The following is an 18,894-nucleotide window of genomic DNA, read 5'->3' as shown; positions in this document are numbered from 1 at the left end:
TGGTCTAGGAAGCAGTACATTTGCATTTATGTAGCTGTTTATTTTTGTACAAGGGATGGTAAAGACTTGTGTAGTATTTTGATTGAGTGGAAACTTCAGAAAAATAGTGTTCTTCCCAAATTGGAGGATGTTACTATATTTTGAAAATACCTCAAAACTTTTCAAAATCAAATTTATTATTTCTGTTTGGGGGTGGGGTCCAATATATATACGGTATATAATCTCATACTCGTCCAACTTAGTGTTCATGCTTAATTTACTTGACAAAGCGCCCTCTAGTTTCAGAACATTTCCATTTTTATGGTCACCTTCGGCTAAGCACCCATCACCTTCAAAATGCCCCAAATTTTGTCTTTTATCTTTTATCATTGATTTACTTTTCCAAATACCGGTAATCAAATCTACATAATACAGCATGGATATCTGTCATTTTGAATATGTTGTGAATACATAGTCTACAGTAATCGTGCATAAACTACTCTTCATCAATGACCTGTTTAACTTCATTAATACTGGTGGTACGTAATTACAAAATAGTAATAAAATGTGTGCATTTTTTGTGACCATTCCTATTTGTTCATTGTAAAAGTGTTGTGGAAATCAAAGAGATGTAATATTCTCCTTAATCTGCCACATGGTGAACTAAAATTGTCATTTGCATAGTTTTCCAAGCGGGTGATTGGCTGAGCGCCCCGCCTAAAACACTCCCTTTGAGACGAGTACGGTACTACATAAAAAATGTATCTGTTACATGTATACACATGAAGAACTGGATGTGAGATCAAGAGGTGAACTAAAATAATGTCATGTTTTTTACATCAAGTGTATGTTGTAAAATCAAGAGGTGAATTGAAATGACATGCATGCTGAGGTAAGTAACTGATGAAAACAACATACATCAAATCGATTACAAGGGTCAGAACACCTTGCTCCCTCTCCTCCTTCCAGTCTCTGAAAAGAATCACTCTAATTTTAATTGAATCTGAAAGATCTGCATGAACTAATTACATGCATAAAATATGAAAATTTCTGCTAGTGTAAATAGTGTTAAATTGATTCAGGAAATGTTGGTTTACATGATAAATTTGGTTAAAATTATATATATAAATAAATGGCAATTTATCATTTTAATGAATATGGTAGTAATGACTTTGATGAGCGACATTTTGATTGCAATGTTAATAACCTTAAAACCATGACTTTTGGGGGAAGTCCTTTAAATAGATGAGGTATTATTGATCTTTTAGTCAAATTTGTGTATTTTAAAAAGGGTGTTCTTAAATTAGCAACATTTTCTAAAAAATAAAAGGTATTTTAAGTAGAATAATACACACTCCTCCTCCATTCACAAAATTGCATCAACTTTTATTTTTAAAATTCTACGAAAATTGAAAAATCAAAATATTCGCTCTTTCCAAACTAAAATACCTTTCTGTTTTTGGTAAACTTTTGGTAATTGAAGAACGCCCCTAACCCTATGTATGCAATGTGTTTATATACTGTAATTCCATGGTGGGTGTGTGCTGGTAAAAAGTAATACTAAAACATTATCAGTGACAGATGTTCACAATTGGTGGAATGTGAGGATGGTGTTATATTACACTTTTATCCAAAATAGTGAAGTACCACATCTATAAGTAATAAATATACATCATATAGAGCACTTTAATTGTTGAAGATATTTATTTGGCTGTTAAGGCAACTTCTGTCAAATGTATAGTTGGCCTCTAATATCCATGCCTCAGATGGAATCTTTCATGAAATGAAGTACAAAGATAACATTTGATGTTGTATGTGGAATGGTACATTTGAGATGTTTATTATATTTAGAATTGGCGTTCAGCATGATTGGTATCCGAATTAGCGAGAACCATTTCCCAAGGGATCCACAGCAGTCTTGCTGACGAGCTTGTCATCCAAATCGTAGTCTGTATTCATTTTAATATATTTTGTTAATATTATGTGTTAATGGCTTGTGGAAGGCAATCAATGTAATATCCTAGAATGTGTGCTTGTGTTATTAAATATTATTTACTTGGATATAATTTGTTTTGAATTGCCTTGTTTATGTAAATTAGTGCTGTTATTAAGTTGATACTGTTACAGTGAAAACAGTGTGAGCATAGTTGTTGGAATGCCAGGCTTAGTGTTTCTGAATGTTATTAAAACTTCATATTATGTTAGTTCTGTTTAATATTTTTCTCACCAAATTATCCTTTTTTTGATCAGTCAACTGAAATAGTTTCTACTTTAATTTTATGAATGATACCGCCTCGGCTATTCTAACAAACGCACCATTGAGTGAGTGAATGACTGACACACCCTTTTTCTTCCCCATTCTCAGTTGAGTGCAGCGCCCTCACAGGTTTTGATAATGTTAATATACAGGCTGTATGCTGTATGTGCATATCAGTCTAGGTCAGCTTACTAAGGTCATTTGATTTATAGCTGTATCCGAAAAGTTCATAGCCTTGATAAATGGTTAATGATATTTGATGACATTAGAATTTGTATCACCTGGCATCACCTGTGTTATGTATTCAATAGAATTGCAAGATTAGTTTCCCTAAATAATTTCTAAAAGGCATCAAACTATTGAAATAGTTACGAATACTTGTATCAGTTCAGATATTAGTTTGTACATGTATGAATCCTGGAGTAGGACAATCCTATTCCACTCCATAACAGTTCAATTTCCTGAATTAATAATAGAATATACAATTAATGTATCTTGTTCAAATTTAAGAATTACCAGACGTATTAGTTACAAGTTATTCGTTAGTCACACAGTTAGACATTATTCACTTAGTAAGGGTCACTGATTCTACTAAATCTGTGCAATACAAATAAGCTCCAAGAGGGGAAAAAACAATTAGGTTTATCATCTAACCTTTAGTCATTGCCACTTTATTTGATATTCCTCCTAGAGATTTACTTGCGTTTTGATACATAAAACGTTGAGACATTCCCAAATTCAAAGGAAAAATATTGAACAACATTATTTCTATACAAGTTTAATGTAAGGTTAATCTCAATTTTGTGAATTTTTTTTAGAATTTTTACTGAAGTAACTCCACTCATATAAATATATATATAAAAAGTTCTTCTATAGCTGTGTTTGAATTTCTAAAAATAACCTTGAACAAAGCTGTCACCAATAGCTGATCAAGTGGCGGTTTCACACCACCTGCAGCATTTGATGGTCTACTGAGACTGAAATATAGTACAATGAATTTCAATCAATCACCCGATGATTATTTCTCTAATCCTGTTTAATGGTAAGCTCTGTTTAGAGGAATGATTATGTTCCAAGAAGTGTAATAGCATTTTAAATAAGAGTGATAAACCACGGCTAAATTGTGCTTTTTGATTCATTTGAATTACTGTAATGTTCATTCATATGATTTTTGTATTGCGTGAGGGAGGACATGGGTCAAAGGTTAAAACCTGAACAAATGTCACTAAGATTATGGATTATTGGTAAATGATAAGCAACGTTACAGAGTTAATGATTTACCTTTATCAACTGCTTACCTTCATGCTGCTTTTTTTCTTTGCACTTGTGATTTTACTTTTTCACGACCAAAGTTCACTGAAATAAATAGATACCCACGATTAATAAAAGTAATAACATTGATAAAATAAAGTTCTCTTTAATACAAAGGTTTGGTTATTATGTAAATACATTAAATATTCATTAGGTTTTAATTTGGCTGATAGAAAAAATTTGTGAAGTTAAATCCACATGCGCATGTAAAATTACAATGCAACTCCTTGGCAAATTCACAAATTTAAAACCCAGTGGTATCAAATATCAAAATAGTGAAATTAAATGCAAATGAAAATAAATTCTTATGGTTTTATAGTATTTGTTATTAATAAGATCTGCACCTGTTGTGTAGAGTAAAAAAAATTCATATTGGGTCTTTAGAGTATTTAAGCTGTGTGCTAACTTGATATAAAAAAGTTACTTTGGGTTTTGTCAGTAGGGATATTTATGCAATTGTGAAAGCAGTACATCTACTGGTATTAACTGGTGTGTATTTGAAGGTTTGATTCATATGCATACTTGAGTGTATACCTTTTATGCGAAATAATGTCGCCAAGTGTTTGCACAAATGTCTGCATTTAATGGTGTGATTTTATGTCAGTCACATGCTGTATTGTTGTTCCATCCCCTCTGAACAAAGGAAGACAACCAGAACACTTTAAAAACGTGAGATAAATTTGATGGTATTTACTTTTTTTTTGTAGCAGCTCAAAGCACAATCAAGTGCCAGCCTGGTTAGACTTGCTTTTGAAGACTACTTGACTACTGAGGCGTAACCTAAAGCATTTTGCTTGTAATCCAATGGCTCAGTGCCTATTCCATAGTGGTGTTTGCAAACCATTGCATAGCTGTTATGCAGTCAATCAGCCATGGTGTTGGTTACTATGGCATGTGTAGTGTTTGGGATGAAAAGTCTTGTTGTTACTTGTGCTTGGTTACCCTTCTGATATGTAAATAATACTAATAACGCTAGTTTCCACACGATCTTTTTTATTTGTGCTGTCAGTCTTCGTGGATGGATATAGAAACATCCATCAGCACAGAAAAAGAACATTATAGCTTAGTAGACTTTCTTGCTGTGTTTCTGTACATTTGAATTTAACAGGAATTTTGCATTAGAAATACCCCGAGTGAAATGGATACCCACTATCATGTGCCCACATACTATCTTGTATAATAAATCTCAACGCATCAAATTCTACTGAAAATATCTTCCATCATCATTGCATAGTTTTATAAAATTGAAATGAGGTATTTTAATTACTCATTTCATTTCTATATTTTTGTGCAAGAGTTACGGTATTTGTCGAATTATTTTTAAGCGACACAATTTATTACGAGTCGGCTGTTGCCATCATGATGAAAGCATCGGATTTGTCGGTGGTAGGGTCAGTATCCTGAAATTTACCATTAAATCTTGCTTGTTTGTCTGATTGGCGGTCAGTTGACACCTGTATTTATACAGCCTTCACGTGCCATAAATGGGTGTGTTTAGAATTATTTCACCCCAGAGCTGGGTTCAAATGTCTACCTGTTTTTCTAACAGTATGCAAAGTAGCTTCGTAGCTTGTTGTACAGACGTTGGACTGTTTCATTCATGGATTGAGGGGTGTCAAACTTCAATAAGATTATGTTTCAATCCTGGGAATTGTACTGAAAGGAAAATTGTGCACACATTGTTGAATCACTTGCACTTCTACCTTGCACCTGAAACGAAAGCTGAATTTTGACACGAGTATTTGTGTGCACAAGAAGTTACATTGGTAATGGAGAATTGGTAACATAGTTTGCTGCTCCTGCATAGTAGCCTCCCCACGTAGTTGCCAACAAGATTTTTCAACACCTGAATTACTTGATGTCAAAAAATTTGCCGTGACATTTATGAGTCGCCGAGTCTACACCAAGTAGAGTACGTTATAATTTAGCAACAACGTGTTTTGAGGAATAACTGTATGCAGATGTAGAGGACCTGGGATCTTAATGACTGTTCAAGTTGTTTCACTCTTCGTCACGTTTAGAACTTCAGTAGATTTAGTTGAATATTACCATACCGACAATCGTTGTTTTGGCATGTGGGGCCTATACCTTAATGCCTTCAAGGTCCCATATGGAGTCCAAAATACAACAGTTTAAAGGTAAGAAAGAGTAATACCAGATTCAGATTATTGATACAGTTGTGGGGTTTGAGTTGTTTGGCTAGTTTTCTGTTAAATTTATCGTACTAGCGATTCCTAGCTAGGGTTGTTGCCACGCACATACTTTGTTACTTATATGATTTATTGAAATCTGTTGTTTTGGTATTGCTGGATGAGAGGTGTGGTTAAACATTGTTTGCTGTATAGGGTTTGACTTCCTGACATCATTTATTCATGTAAATTATTGATACATTGTACACACGTGTAGCTACATGCATGCCATGTGGTTTGCTTTAAAAATTAAAAGTATTCTTATTTTAAACGTCTTTTAAAAACCCAAGTCAGTATACCCAGTAGTAATCGTTGTCTATTGGTGGTACATGTGTATTTCCAGTTTTACTTTTTCTGCATGAAATCCGACAAATACTAAGCAATTTATACTTGTAATTTGCAGCATGCAATCGCAACTGTAATATTCATAGTCGCATCTATCCAATTTGGGGGATATGTATAACCTAAAAGCCAATAAAAAATGACTGGAACTTAATAGGAGCTAGACTTGGAAGGAAATTATCTCCATTTTTTTTATTAATAAATCCTGCATATCCTTAGTGTTCCTGTTGCCTCTGCATAATAATTCTCAAATGCAATAAAATCGTAAGATTAACATTCATGAGTTAATAATTAACTAGCTAGCATTACATCACGTAGGTGATACTTGACACAGGACAAAGCATGCTTTATATTAAAGAAAACAGAAGTTAACTAAAATAACTGGCTCCACTAATTTTCATTACGATTCTGAACAGTTTGTGTGTTAACATTTCTAATGTTGGAGTTAGTGGACATGTTTGTTTTGGTGTACTGTCAGAATATGTGTAGTAAGTTTAGACATTGGTATTGAAAGTAGAAGTGTCGGGTGATAAGCAGGCCGGAACAGTAAGTACAGTTTTATCGACTTTGTAGTATTTTTTTTTTTTTTTTTTTAAATAAGAAGCAACTTTTACTTAATTTACTCAAGAATGCTGACTATAGTTTTTAAATCAGGTAAGTTTGATGGTTGGTCTTTGTCAATGTGTTTAAGTATTGTAGTCCTGTTCACGCTTTATAAATTTGCCCCAGTATCGGCTTTCTTTTCTATCATAAAGTGCTATACAATTCTCTCAGTATACCAAAGTGGATTGTGTCACGAAAACCTGTTAGTCAATCTGGCTTGATTTTGTTATGATAAACCTAATATAAATATTGTTTCTGGAATTTGTCAATATGTCTTTTATGAAAAGCAAGTACTGTACTTCATGCCTGTCGGGTGTTAGGTGAACATGCATAAAAATGAACACACAACTGTGAATTTTAAAAAAAGGCAAATACCGGTAGTTGGCTTGTTCTGAATAATTAATTAATCAAGAGTGTGTTACTTTTGTTTGATTTCAGATGAGCGTGAAACTGTACAAAAGAAGACATTTTGCAAATGGGTGAATTCTCATTTGCAACGAGTATCATGTCGCATAGCAGACCTATACACCGATTTGAGGGATGGCAAAATGTTAATCAAGCTGCTTGAAGTGCTTTCTGGAGAGAGACTGGTATGTACCCACATATACATGTATACTTTGAAGATTTAAGATAGTATAATTGCACCCATAGTGACTTAGGTCACCCATAACACATACGTATTGCCGCCTATGTGTTGTGTATATATGATGTACAGCGTATGCATTATGTATTATCTGCAGTCCAATTATTGTGTATATTAAATTTCAATAAATCCCCAATTTATGACTACCTCATGAATGCTAGAAATGAAAGGCAACATTTTCTGATTATACGATATACAAACTAATCAATGTTTTGGAATATAAATTATTAGTCTCCGTTCAGACGCAGTCCGAAAACGGGGACTTGTGTTTTGACTCCGTGTGTGCGTCCGGACTTGTATCTTAGAAATGCCTGGACCAATCACAATCAAACTTCACACATACAGTGTACATCATACATGATATTATACATATGCACATCAATTTGTTTTACGATCTGATTCAAGATGGTCCAATTGCGGCCATTTTTGTGCTAAAAAATCCAAAAAAAATCAAGCATTTCTCGGCTGTTTACAGATGGATTTTGTTCAAACTTGGTATATACATTAGACGTATGGGACCTTGATGCAAATAATTTTGTTTTTCAGATAAGATTCAAAATGGCCGCCTGGCGGCCATTTTGTTTTAATGAATGTGGCTCTCGTGCCATATTTCTGACTTGCTTTCACTGATTATATTCAAATTTTAAATATTCATTATACATGATGTCATAGATAAACAGTTACATTGGTTTGACGATCCTATTCAAAATGCCCGAATGATGGTCATTTTTGTGCTAAAAAATCATCATATATCAAGCATTTCTGGCATTTATGGATGGATTTCGTTCAAACTTGGTTACATACATTAGACAGGTTCCTGATGCACGTCATTTTATTTTTCAGATTGGATTCAAAATGGCTGACTGATGGCCATTTTGCTTTAATGATTGGGCTTCTAGAGCCATATCTCTTAATTGCTTTGACTGATTATATTCAAACTTTATATATTTGTTATACATCATGTTATATATATATATATACATGTATTCAAAATGGCTGATTTTGAATGCTGTTCCAGAGCAATATCTCTCAATAAAGACAAGTACTTGTTTGACGATCAGATACAAATGTTAATCATTTTAATGTTAAAAAAATCATATTCCTGACATGGTTATATTCCAGCTATATTACTATAAACAAAACTATATATCTTAAATTTGATAACTAACGAGGACTGTGCCATGCATGGCTTGTTTTAATTAAGGAGGAATGGTACTGAAAATAATACACCTTAGAATAGGTCTAGAAACTTCTGAAATTTGATTCTCATCTGAAGTTTCTCCAAAGTTTTATCCAGTTTTTTGCAAAAATGGTTGCCATTATGGAACATGACAATATAGGGTTCTCTCTTTCCATAGAAAAAGAACCCCAATCGTCAACTAAAACTGTTGCAAACTTATGTAGAAACTATTAAAATATCAAGATTTAAGACCTTTTTTCCACCCAACATCAAATTTTGTGCATCTACCCACGACTGTTCCTCCATAAGACATAGTAGTCCCGACAAAATAGTCCCGATTATAGTCAACACTTTCCTTCAGCCAAACTTTTGAGTAAAAAACTGAAAATTGTCTCTAATTTTGTCTGTTGGCTCCAAAATTAGAGTTCATTTTCAGAAATGTATAAGAATAATATAAGAAAAAAGTGCAGAAAGCTTTGGGCGAGAAAGTGGTGACAAGATTAACACTAAAGTGCTACACAAAGAAAATAGAACATTTAGCAATATTTGCAGGAGAACTCTGTAGACACTGACAGCTATGATTGCTCATGGATTGGAGAGAATCAGAATTAGAGATTGAAAGTTGGAACATTTCTATATCATAAATGGTTATATAGCAATATGACCTAACACTAAATTTACACACATTTGAGTGATTTTAAAAAAACATTCTGTACTTACCCAAATGTTACGCTTTTTTAGCCAAGGCCTACCAAGGGTAAGATGCGTATTCACTGCCTAGAAAACGTTGATAAAGCGCTGACATTCCTCAAAGAGAAAAGAGTGCATATGGAAAACATGGGTTCCCATGATATCGTGGACGGCAACAACAGATTGACACTTGGTCTCATCTGGACGATCATTTTGCGTTTCCAGGTATGTCTGCTTCTTCATGTTTTCCCCCACCCATCTTGTGTCATTGAATTGTTTGTTTTTAAAGAATATTCTCATCCACACCTGTTCAAGTAAATTTCTTGAAGTTTTACTCATTGGTGTATTTGTCAGGATTCAATTCACTGCTCGCAAATGTCTGATGATGAAGCTCACTGTATTCCTATTGCCATTGCAAAATAATTGATGCAAATATAGAAGTCAGCAGTCGTAGAAAATTATTATATATCACACATTGGAGCACTGGAATCTTTCGTTTTTAGCATACCATAGCTTTCTAACTCCATTAGAACACATCCTTATATTTAACATGCACCCACCTGAACCTTGTATCTCGTAACTGTTAATATCTCTTTAAGGTTTGTACGCCAGTCAGAATGTTATGGAACACATCTAGCCTATCCAATGTCTCGCTTCTTATTTCATCACTGTTATTCAAATTTGAGTCCAAAAATACACCCAATAGTATAATGTCATTAAATATTCATTAGTCTGATTGCAGTTTGAAACTGGAATATTAAAATCTCTTTAGGTACATTTCTCTTTTCCCAGTTATGTACTTTTATTATTCATTTTTCTTTTCATGGTCATTTATCTTGAGAAATCACAAAAGCTCACCGGAAATTGTTATTTAAAAAACAAAAAAGTTCAGGAAGCCACAACACATTTCCTGAAATTATGAAAGGGGGGAAAGACAGATGTCTCGGAAAATAGGTTTCCTTTTTTAACCAACATTCTCTACATTGAACCAGGAAGTGCTGGCCCCAGTTTTTTCTTTCGCAGATACTCCTCATTAATATCATGTATTTCTGTAGATGCCAAATTATAATATCATTGTATATGAAAATTGATAGATTGAGTGTGAATAGGAGTTACTGAAAGCAGCTGTCTTCTCTGGCTCTAGCTTTGACGCCAGCTTCTGACTATTTTCTCAGCTCAATTAGTGTCTAGTTTGTTTTTAATTGTATTATAGCAACAAAGTAGTTAAAATTCATATAGTGTAGTATAACTTCAAAGAATTCTGTGGCTGTTCACATCTTGGCTTTTGCTCTTGCTGCTTTCAATTTTTATAAAGTCTTCAGTTTAGTTTTGAGCTGGCATCATGTTTGCCCAGTTAAAGGCAAAGGTATGTTTTATATTTCTGCAAGTGCTCTGTTACCAAGACTTAATTATTGTAATTTAGTATTTTTCATGGTAAACCTACCTTGGAACGTAGATTTGATGGACTGGATCAAGGAAAGTATTTAGGGGAAGATTGCAGTTGACTAAAAAATTTTTATTTTTTACTTCATAGATTCAAGACATTAGTTTTGAGATGGAAGATAACCAGGAGACCAAATCTGCTAAAGATGCCCTGTTACTGTGGTGCCAGATGAAAACTGCCGGGTATGCCAACGTCAATATCCGTAACTTCACCACAAGCTGGAAAGATGGTTTGGGATTCAATGCACTCATCCACAAGCACCGACCTGATCTCATTGAATACAACAAATTGCAGAAATCCAACCCTGTGTATAATCTCAACAATGCTTTCAATGTTGCCGAGCATAGACTGGGCCTTACGAAACTGCTTGACCCTGAAGGTGAGACTTGTTTAATAATTTAATTGACATCTCCATCATGTTCATCAAATGCAAGGTCCCATTTTTGTTTTTATGCACTTGATATGATCAAATTATAAATTTCTCACAGATGAAGATTATTTTGAAAAATGTTTAATTTTAATTATCTCATCTCGCGTTGCCTCTCGAAAAAATTCTACCATCTCTCTTCAACCCTTGCCCTTTCAGTTCAACTAAACTAATGTTCACCGGGAAGAAATTAATTCATAATTCAGTGTCATTACATTAATATAACTACCTGGACATCAGGGCACCACTGTATAATCTTGTCTGCTTTAAATTTAATGATCTAACATTAGCAATCGTGGAAATGAGAGGCCCCGCCATATTTCCAGTTGCATATTGCATATTTGTTTCATACCTCTTAAAGCCCCCCAAAGTTGGTTTCTTCCTCCAAACAGGAAATGTAAAAGTTGGCAAGGGGAAGTCTGGGCTAACAACACGATACTCTGATGAAAGTTCTCCACAAATGTAGAGGAATGAAATTTACATCTTTGCTACATCACTTCTCATTCTATAAATATTCACTTGGTATACATTGTTCACCATTTTGTTTTTCCAGCAAGGACTTATGGGTAAAATACAACACCACATCTGTTACAAAAAATTTAATGATTTTATCCATAACTTGAGAAATACTTTTTCTAATTAGTTCAAATTTTCTGTGTACATAACTCATGTACTGGTAAATAATTATAATAATGAAAATTGAATGATGCAAAGACACTAAAGGAAAGATATTAATGAAAATAAATTATTATTTTGGTCATTTTTTTAGTGCTCTTTGTGTGTGGTCTACAATGTGTATTGTAACAGCAAAAATTAATATTTACAGTTCAGTTGCCATGACAACATTTTATACTATCATTACATTTACATTATCACTATGCTACCATGTTCTAAAGCAAGCCTTCTAGAAATGACAGATGATATCATTTACTCAATTTTTAACTAGTGTCTGTCACTCTTTACCCATAATCCTTCGCCAGAGAATCAAGATGGTTGATTACATATCCTGATGAAAAAGTTAAATATCTAGAAATTAAAAAATAAGTATTTTTTTTGAAGCTTTTTCATCTGGCAACATTATGTTTGTTAGCTTATCCTTGCTCTTAATTATTAAGATACAAGATAATGTATTTGCTTTACGAGTAATGATTGCGTTTCTATAAATGACATTGGGTGTATGCAATAAATGAATTTTGTTTGCTTATGTGTGCTTATTGGAGATGTTATCTTTATTTTACATGTTGAATTTATTTTCCTCACAATAGATGTCAATGTTGACCATCCCGATGAGAAGTCCATCATAACCTATGTGGTCACTTACTACCACTTCTTCTCCAAGATGAAGGCTGAGACTGTATCTGGTCGTCGTATTGGTAAAGTTGTCATTGGTGCACAAGAGAATGAAAAACTGACTGACGAATATGATAAGATTGCCTCTAACTTGCTACAATGGATTGAGCAGACTGTGACAATCCTGAATGACAGGACCTTTGCAAACGCACTCACTGGAGTTCAGCAACAACTATATGCATTCAACACATATAGAACTGTAGAGAAACCACCAAAGTAAGTCTGTAACCTTCCCTCCCTCTCTCTCTAATGCAATGTTCCTACATCTATAACATCACAGATGGTCTGATTATAATTTCTTTCATTGCTTAATTTCTGAACTTTGTTTATTCATTACTCCATGTGTGCTATCTAAATCTGTGCTATTGTTAGTGTCACTGGCAACCATCTTGGATTTTACAATGCTTTCTCAGGGTTACTTGCGTTCCATTCTATTGGAAATCTAAACACACAATCAAATAGGAATCTAAAACTATCATCAGCATTTGTAAGCACTGAAAAGCATTCATAACATTTACCACAGAGTGCTCAAATTCAGACCATCAAAATTCCAAAAAAAAAACTTTGTAAATTTGTTTGTATCTGTCAAAGTCAAATGTTTGTCTATTAGGTGGGAGAGATTTGGTCTTTAATAATGCTTTTTTTCCATTTTAGGTTTACAGAGAAAGGTAATCTGGAGGTGCTGCTGTTCACAGTGCAAAGCAAGATGAGAGCAAATAATCAGAAACCATACTTACCAAAAGAAGGAAGACTAATCTCTGATATCAACAAGGTAAATTCTATTTTTTTGTCAATGTTAGTTTTCTTGCTAAAGGTTAGATTTAGAACTGTTGAGAATAAAGATTTATGATTTGAATTTATCTTTGTTGCGTCACAGGCCTGGGAAAGACTGGAAAAGGCAGAACATGAACGAGAGTTAGCCCTCCGTGAAGAGCTTATCCGCCAAGAAAAACTAGAACAGTTAGCTGCTCGATTTGACCGTAAAGCTGCCATGCGTGAAACCTGGTTGAGTGAAAACCAAAGGCTGGTCTCACAGGATAACTTTGGTTATGATCTTGCTGCTGTGGAAGCCGCTGCTAAGAAACATGAAGCTATAGAAACTGATATTAATGCTTATGAAGAAAGAGTTATGGCTGTAGTTGCTGTGGCCCAAGAACTGGAAGCTGAGAAATACCACGATACTGATAGAATTAATGCCAGGTAAAAGTTACATTAGTTGACCCTTGAACCATAAATTAACATTCGATGTAAACTAATTGTATCCTACAACTGAACACTTATTATTGCTTTTTACAGAAAGGACAATGTTCTTCGCTTGTGGGAGTACTTGCTTGAATTGTTGCATTCCCGTCGTATACGTCTAGACTTGTCAGTTGAGTTACAGAGAGTCTTCCAAGAAATGTTGCTTATATTAGACTGGATGGATGAAACTAAGGTAAGACTTGCAACCTTGAGTTAGTTCTATTTAGGAACTCGCATTAAACACTTGACTGACAGATTTAAGGTGTTTCTCAGTGTCAGCTGATTAAAGTAATTGTGGTATTAAATCTAAAATTAACAATATAGCATGCATGCGTTATATTGAAAATTGTCAAAATTTTTTTAAAATGTATAAAATCTTGCGTAAAAAAATGTTGGTGGGGGAAGTGAGAACAATCAAGGTGTAAAGTATTATTGACATCACCACCTGTATCCTATCTAGATGCGCCTCCTCTCTGAAGACTATGGCAAGCATTTGATGGGAGTGGAAGATTTATTACAGAAACACGCTTTATTGGAAGCAGATATTGCTGTACAAGGAGAACGTGTAAAATCAACAAATAAACAAGCTAGTAAATTCCTTGGACCACCATCCGATGAAGCTGCAGGTTTGTTATTCTTGCCCAGCATTTAAATATGCCAGATAGTGATCAAATGCTTTTTATGTCTCATCAAATAGTTTACTCGTTTCACCGCATCTTGGGTGTATCAGGATTGGTGACAATATCTGAAGTGTGTGATTTTGTTTACTTCTGCAGGCTATAGACCAGTTGACCCTCAAATCGTCAAAGATCGCATGGAACATCTTGAAGCCAGCTATGCAGAATTATTACAACAAGGATCTGATCGACGCAACCGTCTTGAAGAGTCGCGTAAACTGTGGCAGTTCTTCTGGGATCTGGCCGACGAAGAGGGCTGGATCAAAGAGAAGGCTACCCTCATGACAACTTCAGATATTGGGCGTGATCTTACCAGTGTTAATATTCTACTCAATAAGCACAAGGTATGAATGCAAAGTTGCTTACCTTTACTGGGAAAATAAATTTGGGTAAAAATAGGGTATGTGGGAGGTAACAACCTGATCTGAACTTAGTTTTTGTAAACTAATATATAAATGCTTTGTTTCAGGCTATGGAGGAGGATATAGCAGGTCATCATGCACAACTTTTGTCTGTGAATCAAGTTGGCGAAGACCTGATAGAACAGCAACACTTTGGTTCTGGTAAGATTCGTGTCCGCATCCAAGAGATCATATCTATGTGGGAGAATTTAGACCACCTGACACGTGCTAGAAGGAGGAGACTGCAAGAAGCACTCAATATGTACCAGGTATTATTATGAACAGTAATATTAATAAACTTTCAAAACTAGTTAAACCATTAGGTTTAGGCCATGCATTGTCAAATTGTCTAGTTTGTGTTTGATCTTTGTGAGGGTAGATAATCACACTTCGATGGCATCCTGGATGGTGCTTGTGTTGTATTACCAAAATTAATTTAAAACTGATTCGATATACCCTGTGGTTTGATTGTAGTTCTTTGCTGATGCGGATGATGTTGATACATGGATGTTGGACACATTGCGTCTTGTTTCCAGTGAAGACTGCGGAAGAGATGAAGCTAGTGTGCAATCACTTCTCAAAAAACACAAGGTAAGAAAAGAGACCTCTCACAATTATATTGATTATAACCCCTGGTCTGAATTTATCAATATTAACAATACAAGAATAATGTCCCACCATATTATCACTTATTATCTGAGAAACAATGCTCGTATTTTGAAATGCATGTCAGACATCATTGTTTAAATTGTTTTGATAATCCATCATCTTTGCACTGTAATTTTTTATGACAATAGTTTTAAGTGAGAGGGCATTTTTGTTCACGTAAACCCCTTTTAATAAAGCAAATTGTGGAAACAGTTGTCTGTGTAGGAAGGGAAAGAGGGGGTTTGTTGAATGATTAAATATTTTAGATTCTATATCTTGTGCACGTTGATGTGTACATGATTCTTATGGATGTCAAAAGTTGTATGTAGCAGAGTGATATTTTAACTAATTGCAAATTGAAATGCTTTTAGATTTTAACAAATAGCCAACATGAGTAACGTCCATCATTGTACATGCTAATTGTTATAACTGCTTTACGTAAGCATCACATATGCCTGCCTTATATAAAATATCATAACATAATTACATATGCTTGCTATCTACCATGCTTTCTGCTTTCTAGGTGTTAATAGGCGTACGTCAACTAGCCCGTAGTGTGAGTGGCTTTCACCTGCATGATGTGTGTGTGTTGTCATCTTGCTTTATAATGCTAAAATTTCATATCATGCATGTAGTTATTTTACATCATTTATGGAAAACTTAATTTCTGAATTCTAGTTAATGATTTGGTTTAATTCATTTTGCTCTACTGCATTGTTGTTGCCTAAGACTAGTATCTTTAATGGGTGATGATCATCATGATGCACTGTCTTCCATATGTGCTCAATGCAATGTTTATAACTTGTGTGCAATATTTAGTTTATGCAAAATTTTGACTGGTGACCATCACCCTTTAAATATTGTTGTTCACAGAACACGTAAATCTTATAGAAACAATTTCAGTTGCTTAAAGACCTGAAGAATACAAATTTTACATGTTTGCTGTGCATATAGTAACGTATGCTTTTGCCTGTAATACTGAACTTTATACGACTTGGTGTGTGTTAAAATGATTTGGTGACTAATGACACTTGATAACTAAAACACATTTCACTTTCATTTCATTTATTATCAGTTCAATCGTTAGTTTTGTGTGTTAATTATTTTGTTTTTCTTTACTTTGAAAAAGTTAGATAAACATTTCTAAACACAGGAATATTCATTTCACTGAGAACAAATAAATTCTATAATGTTAAAGATGCGAGGATAAAGTAACCTTAAAGTGGATTGTGGGAAATCTCATTTGGAGAAATATTATTGTACGTTTTCTAGATCCCTATGCTAATTATATGTAAATGACTTTCCATAAGGAATGTCAGAGTACTTCCTAGACAAGTTTTAAAAAACACAAGAGCCATGCCAAGCATTTATTCCTGTTTTTAGAAATGATTCATATCACAATACTTTCTGTTTATTTTATAATTATTGACTATCATTCATAATTTATATCATTCAGGATGTTGCAGATGAGCTTGGAAATTATTCTGCAGTTATTGATACTCTGCATGAACAAGCTAGCCATCTTGGAGATCAAGTAAGTGTTTTATGTCATTAGTATGTTATTTACTTGTTTCCTGTGTCGACAAACTTTCTTGTAGTATAATGGTATCATATGCATATTTAGCATGTGTTAATCGCTGTATCACATTGTTTTACAGGATAGACAGTCGGCAGAAGTACAATCTCGTCTGGGATCTATTGACCGTCGCTACAAAGAACTTGTTGAACTGGCTCGTCTACGTAAACAAAGGTTATTGGATGCCCTGGCATTATATAAACTATACAATGAAGCCGATAGTGTGGAATCCTGGATTGATGAAAGAGTAAGTTGATCATCTTTCTTGAGGCTACTATACATGCTTCTCAGTTTGCAATATTTCTTATTCATTGTTCATTTGCTTTCTTTTATGACAGGAACAAACTCTGTACACTATGGTGCCCGGTGAAGACCTGGAATCTACTGAGGTGGTGCAACACAGATTTGAACGATTCGAAAAAGAAATGGAAAGTAATGCTTCAAGAGTGGCGGTTGTCAATCAACTGGCCGGACAACTGTTGCATATTGAACATCCCAACTCTGCTGAAATTATGGCAAAACAGAACCATCTCAACCAACGGTAAGTATGACATTTGTCATGTAACTACATTGCTGTAGTTATCATCCAAATTGTCATACATATATCCACATACCCTAAGTGTGACATTATGGGTCTCAGATCGGTAAAAGATCAAAATTTATGTTTTTTCTTCAATTGTTGCTTCAGATGGAATGCTCTTCAAATGCACGTGAATGAAAAGAGAGAAGCCCTCAATGGTGCACTGGGTATCCAGACGTACCATATTGAGTGCAGTGAGACAGTCACATGGATCAGAGATAAGACAAGACTCCTACAGTCAACTGAAGAGTTGGGAAGTGATCTTGCTGGTGTGATGGCTCTACAGAGAAAACTACGTGGTATGGAGACTGACTTGGCCGCCATTCAAGCTAAACTGGACTCTCTGCAGAAAGAAGCAGATACTCTTGCTGAAGAGCATCCAGAGGAAGCTGATGCCATCCGCCAACGATTTGCTCAGATCACTGAGTGTTGGCAAGAACTTAGAATTATTGTAGGTGGTCATTATGTACTGTGTGTTACATTGATTCTAGTAATTGATTCATTAACCTATTCACCACCAGTTCCCTCTTTTCATCACAAATTCACAAAATAATCCTGTTTATAGTCTGTACTTTCCTTCAGAAGATTGGGACAAAAATAGGCAATAGCCAACAGTGATTCAATTTTTTTCTGTTAGCTCCAAAATTAGGGTTAATTTCAGAAACATTGAAGAATATAGGAAAAAGAAAAATTTGGATGAGTGGTGGTAAAAAGGTTAACATGATTTTGTTGTAAAATCGCTGGTCATTATGGTCTAGCAAAATAATTGAATTTCAAGAATAAGGAGATTGTAATCGAATCTGATACTTGTGGGGGGAGGATTGTGTATATCAATTAACAAAGTTAGAGCTGCGACTCAAACTGAACCCATCACTACTAGTATATTGGGTTTATATCCCCCACCTATGCAAGATTACTAAATATATTTGTTTCTGATGCAGTTGCAAGAACGTGATGCAGCTATGGCTGAAGCCAAGGAGTTGCAGCAGTTCTTGCGCGATTTGGACGACTTCCAATCTTGGTTGTCAAGGACGCAAACAGCTATTGCATCCGAAGATATTCCTGAGAGTCTTGCTGAAGCAGAAAAATTACTGAACCAACATGCCGCTATCAAGGAAGAGATTGATGGCTATGATGCAGACTATGCTAGAATGAGAGACATGGGACAGAAGGTGACAGAAGGACAAACTGATTCACAGTACATGTTCTTGAGACAGGTATGTTTTGATGCTCCCAGTATAGTGTTAAGATGGAATTTATTTTCGCTTTAAACTACAAATCAGTGTAGCCACATGTTTATTTTTCATACATCACATGCTTAACCCCCCGCCATATAAAGATTTTTTATTTCCATT

At 34.6% G+C, this 18,894-nt stretch overlaps 1 protein-coding gene across 1 annotated transcript in view; it reads left to right on the top strand.

Moving 5' to 3' along the window:
• Positions 1-18,894, top strand: part of LOC100378402 (beta spectrin-like) — a 48,827-nt gene that overhangs the window by 17,801 nt on the left and 12,132 nt on the right. The window contains 16 exon segments of the mRNA NM_001184853.1: positions 7,120-7,271; positions 9,246-9,419; positions 10,729-11,017; positions 12,331-12,631; positions 13,070-13,187; positions 13,293-13,615; positions 13,712-13,850; positions 14,118-14,283; positions 14,434-14,678; positions 14,804-15,004; positions 15,210-15,326; positions 16,840-16,917; positions 17,042-17,206; positions 17,298-17,500; positions 17,648-17,990; positions 18,481-18,756. Coding sequence (NP_001171782.1) covers positions 7,120-7,271; positions 9,246-9,419; positions 10,729-11,017; positions 12,331-12,631; positions 13,070-13,187; positions 13,293-13,615; positions 13,712-13,850; positions 14,118-14,283; positions 14,434-14,678; positions 14,804-15,004; positions 15,210-15,326; positions 16,840-16,917; positions 17,042-17,206; positions 17,298-17,500; positions 17,648-17,990; positions 18,481-18,756 — 3,290 coding nt within the window.

The sequence above is a fragment of the Saccoglossus kowalevskii genome, chromosome 2, assembly GCF_978046115.1.
Source record: "Saccoglossus kowalevskii chromosome 2, keSacKowa6.1, whole genome shotgun sequence".
NCBI classification, from domain to species: Eukaryota; Metazoa; Hemichordata; class Enteropneusta; family Harrimaniidae; genus Saccoglossus; species Saccoglossus kowalevskii.
This window is presented reverse-complemented; position numbering and strand designations above follow the sequence as displayed.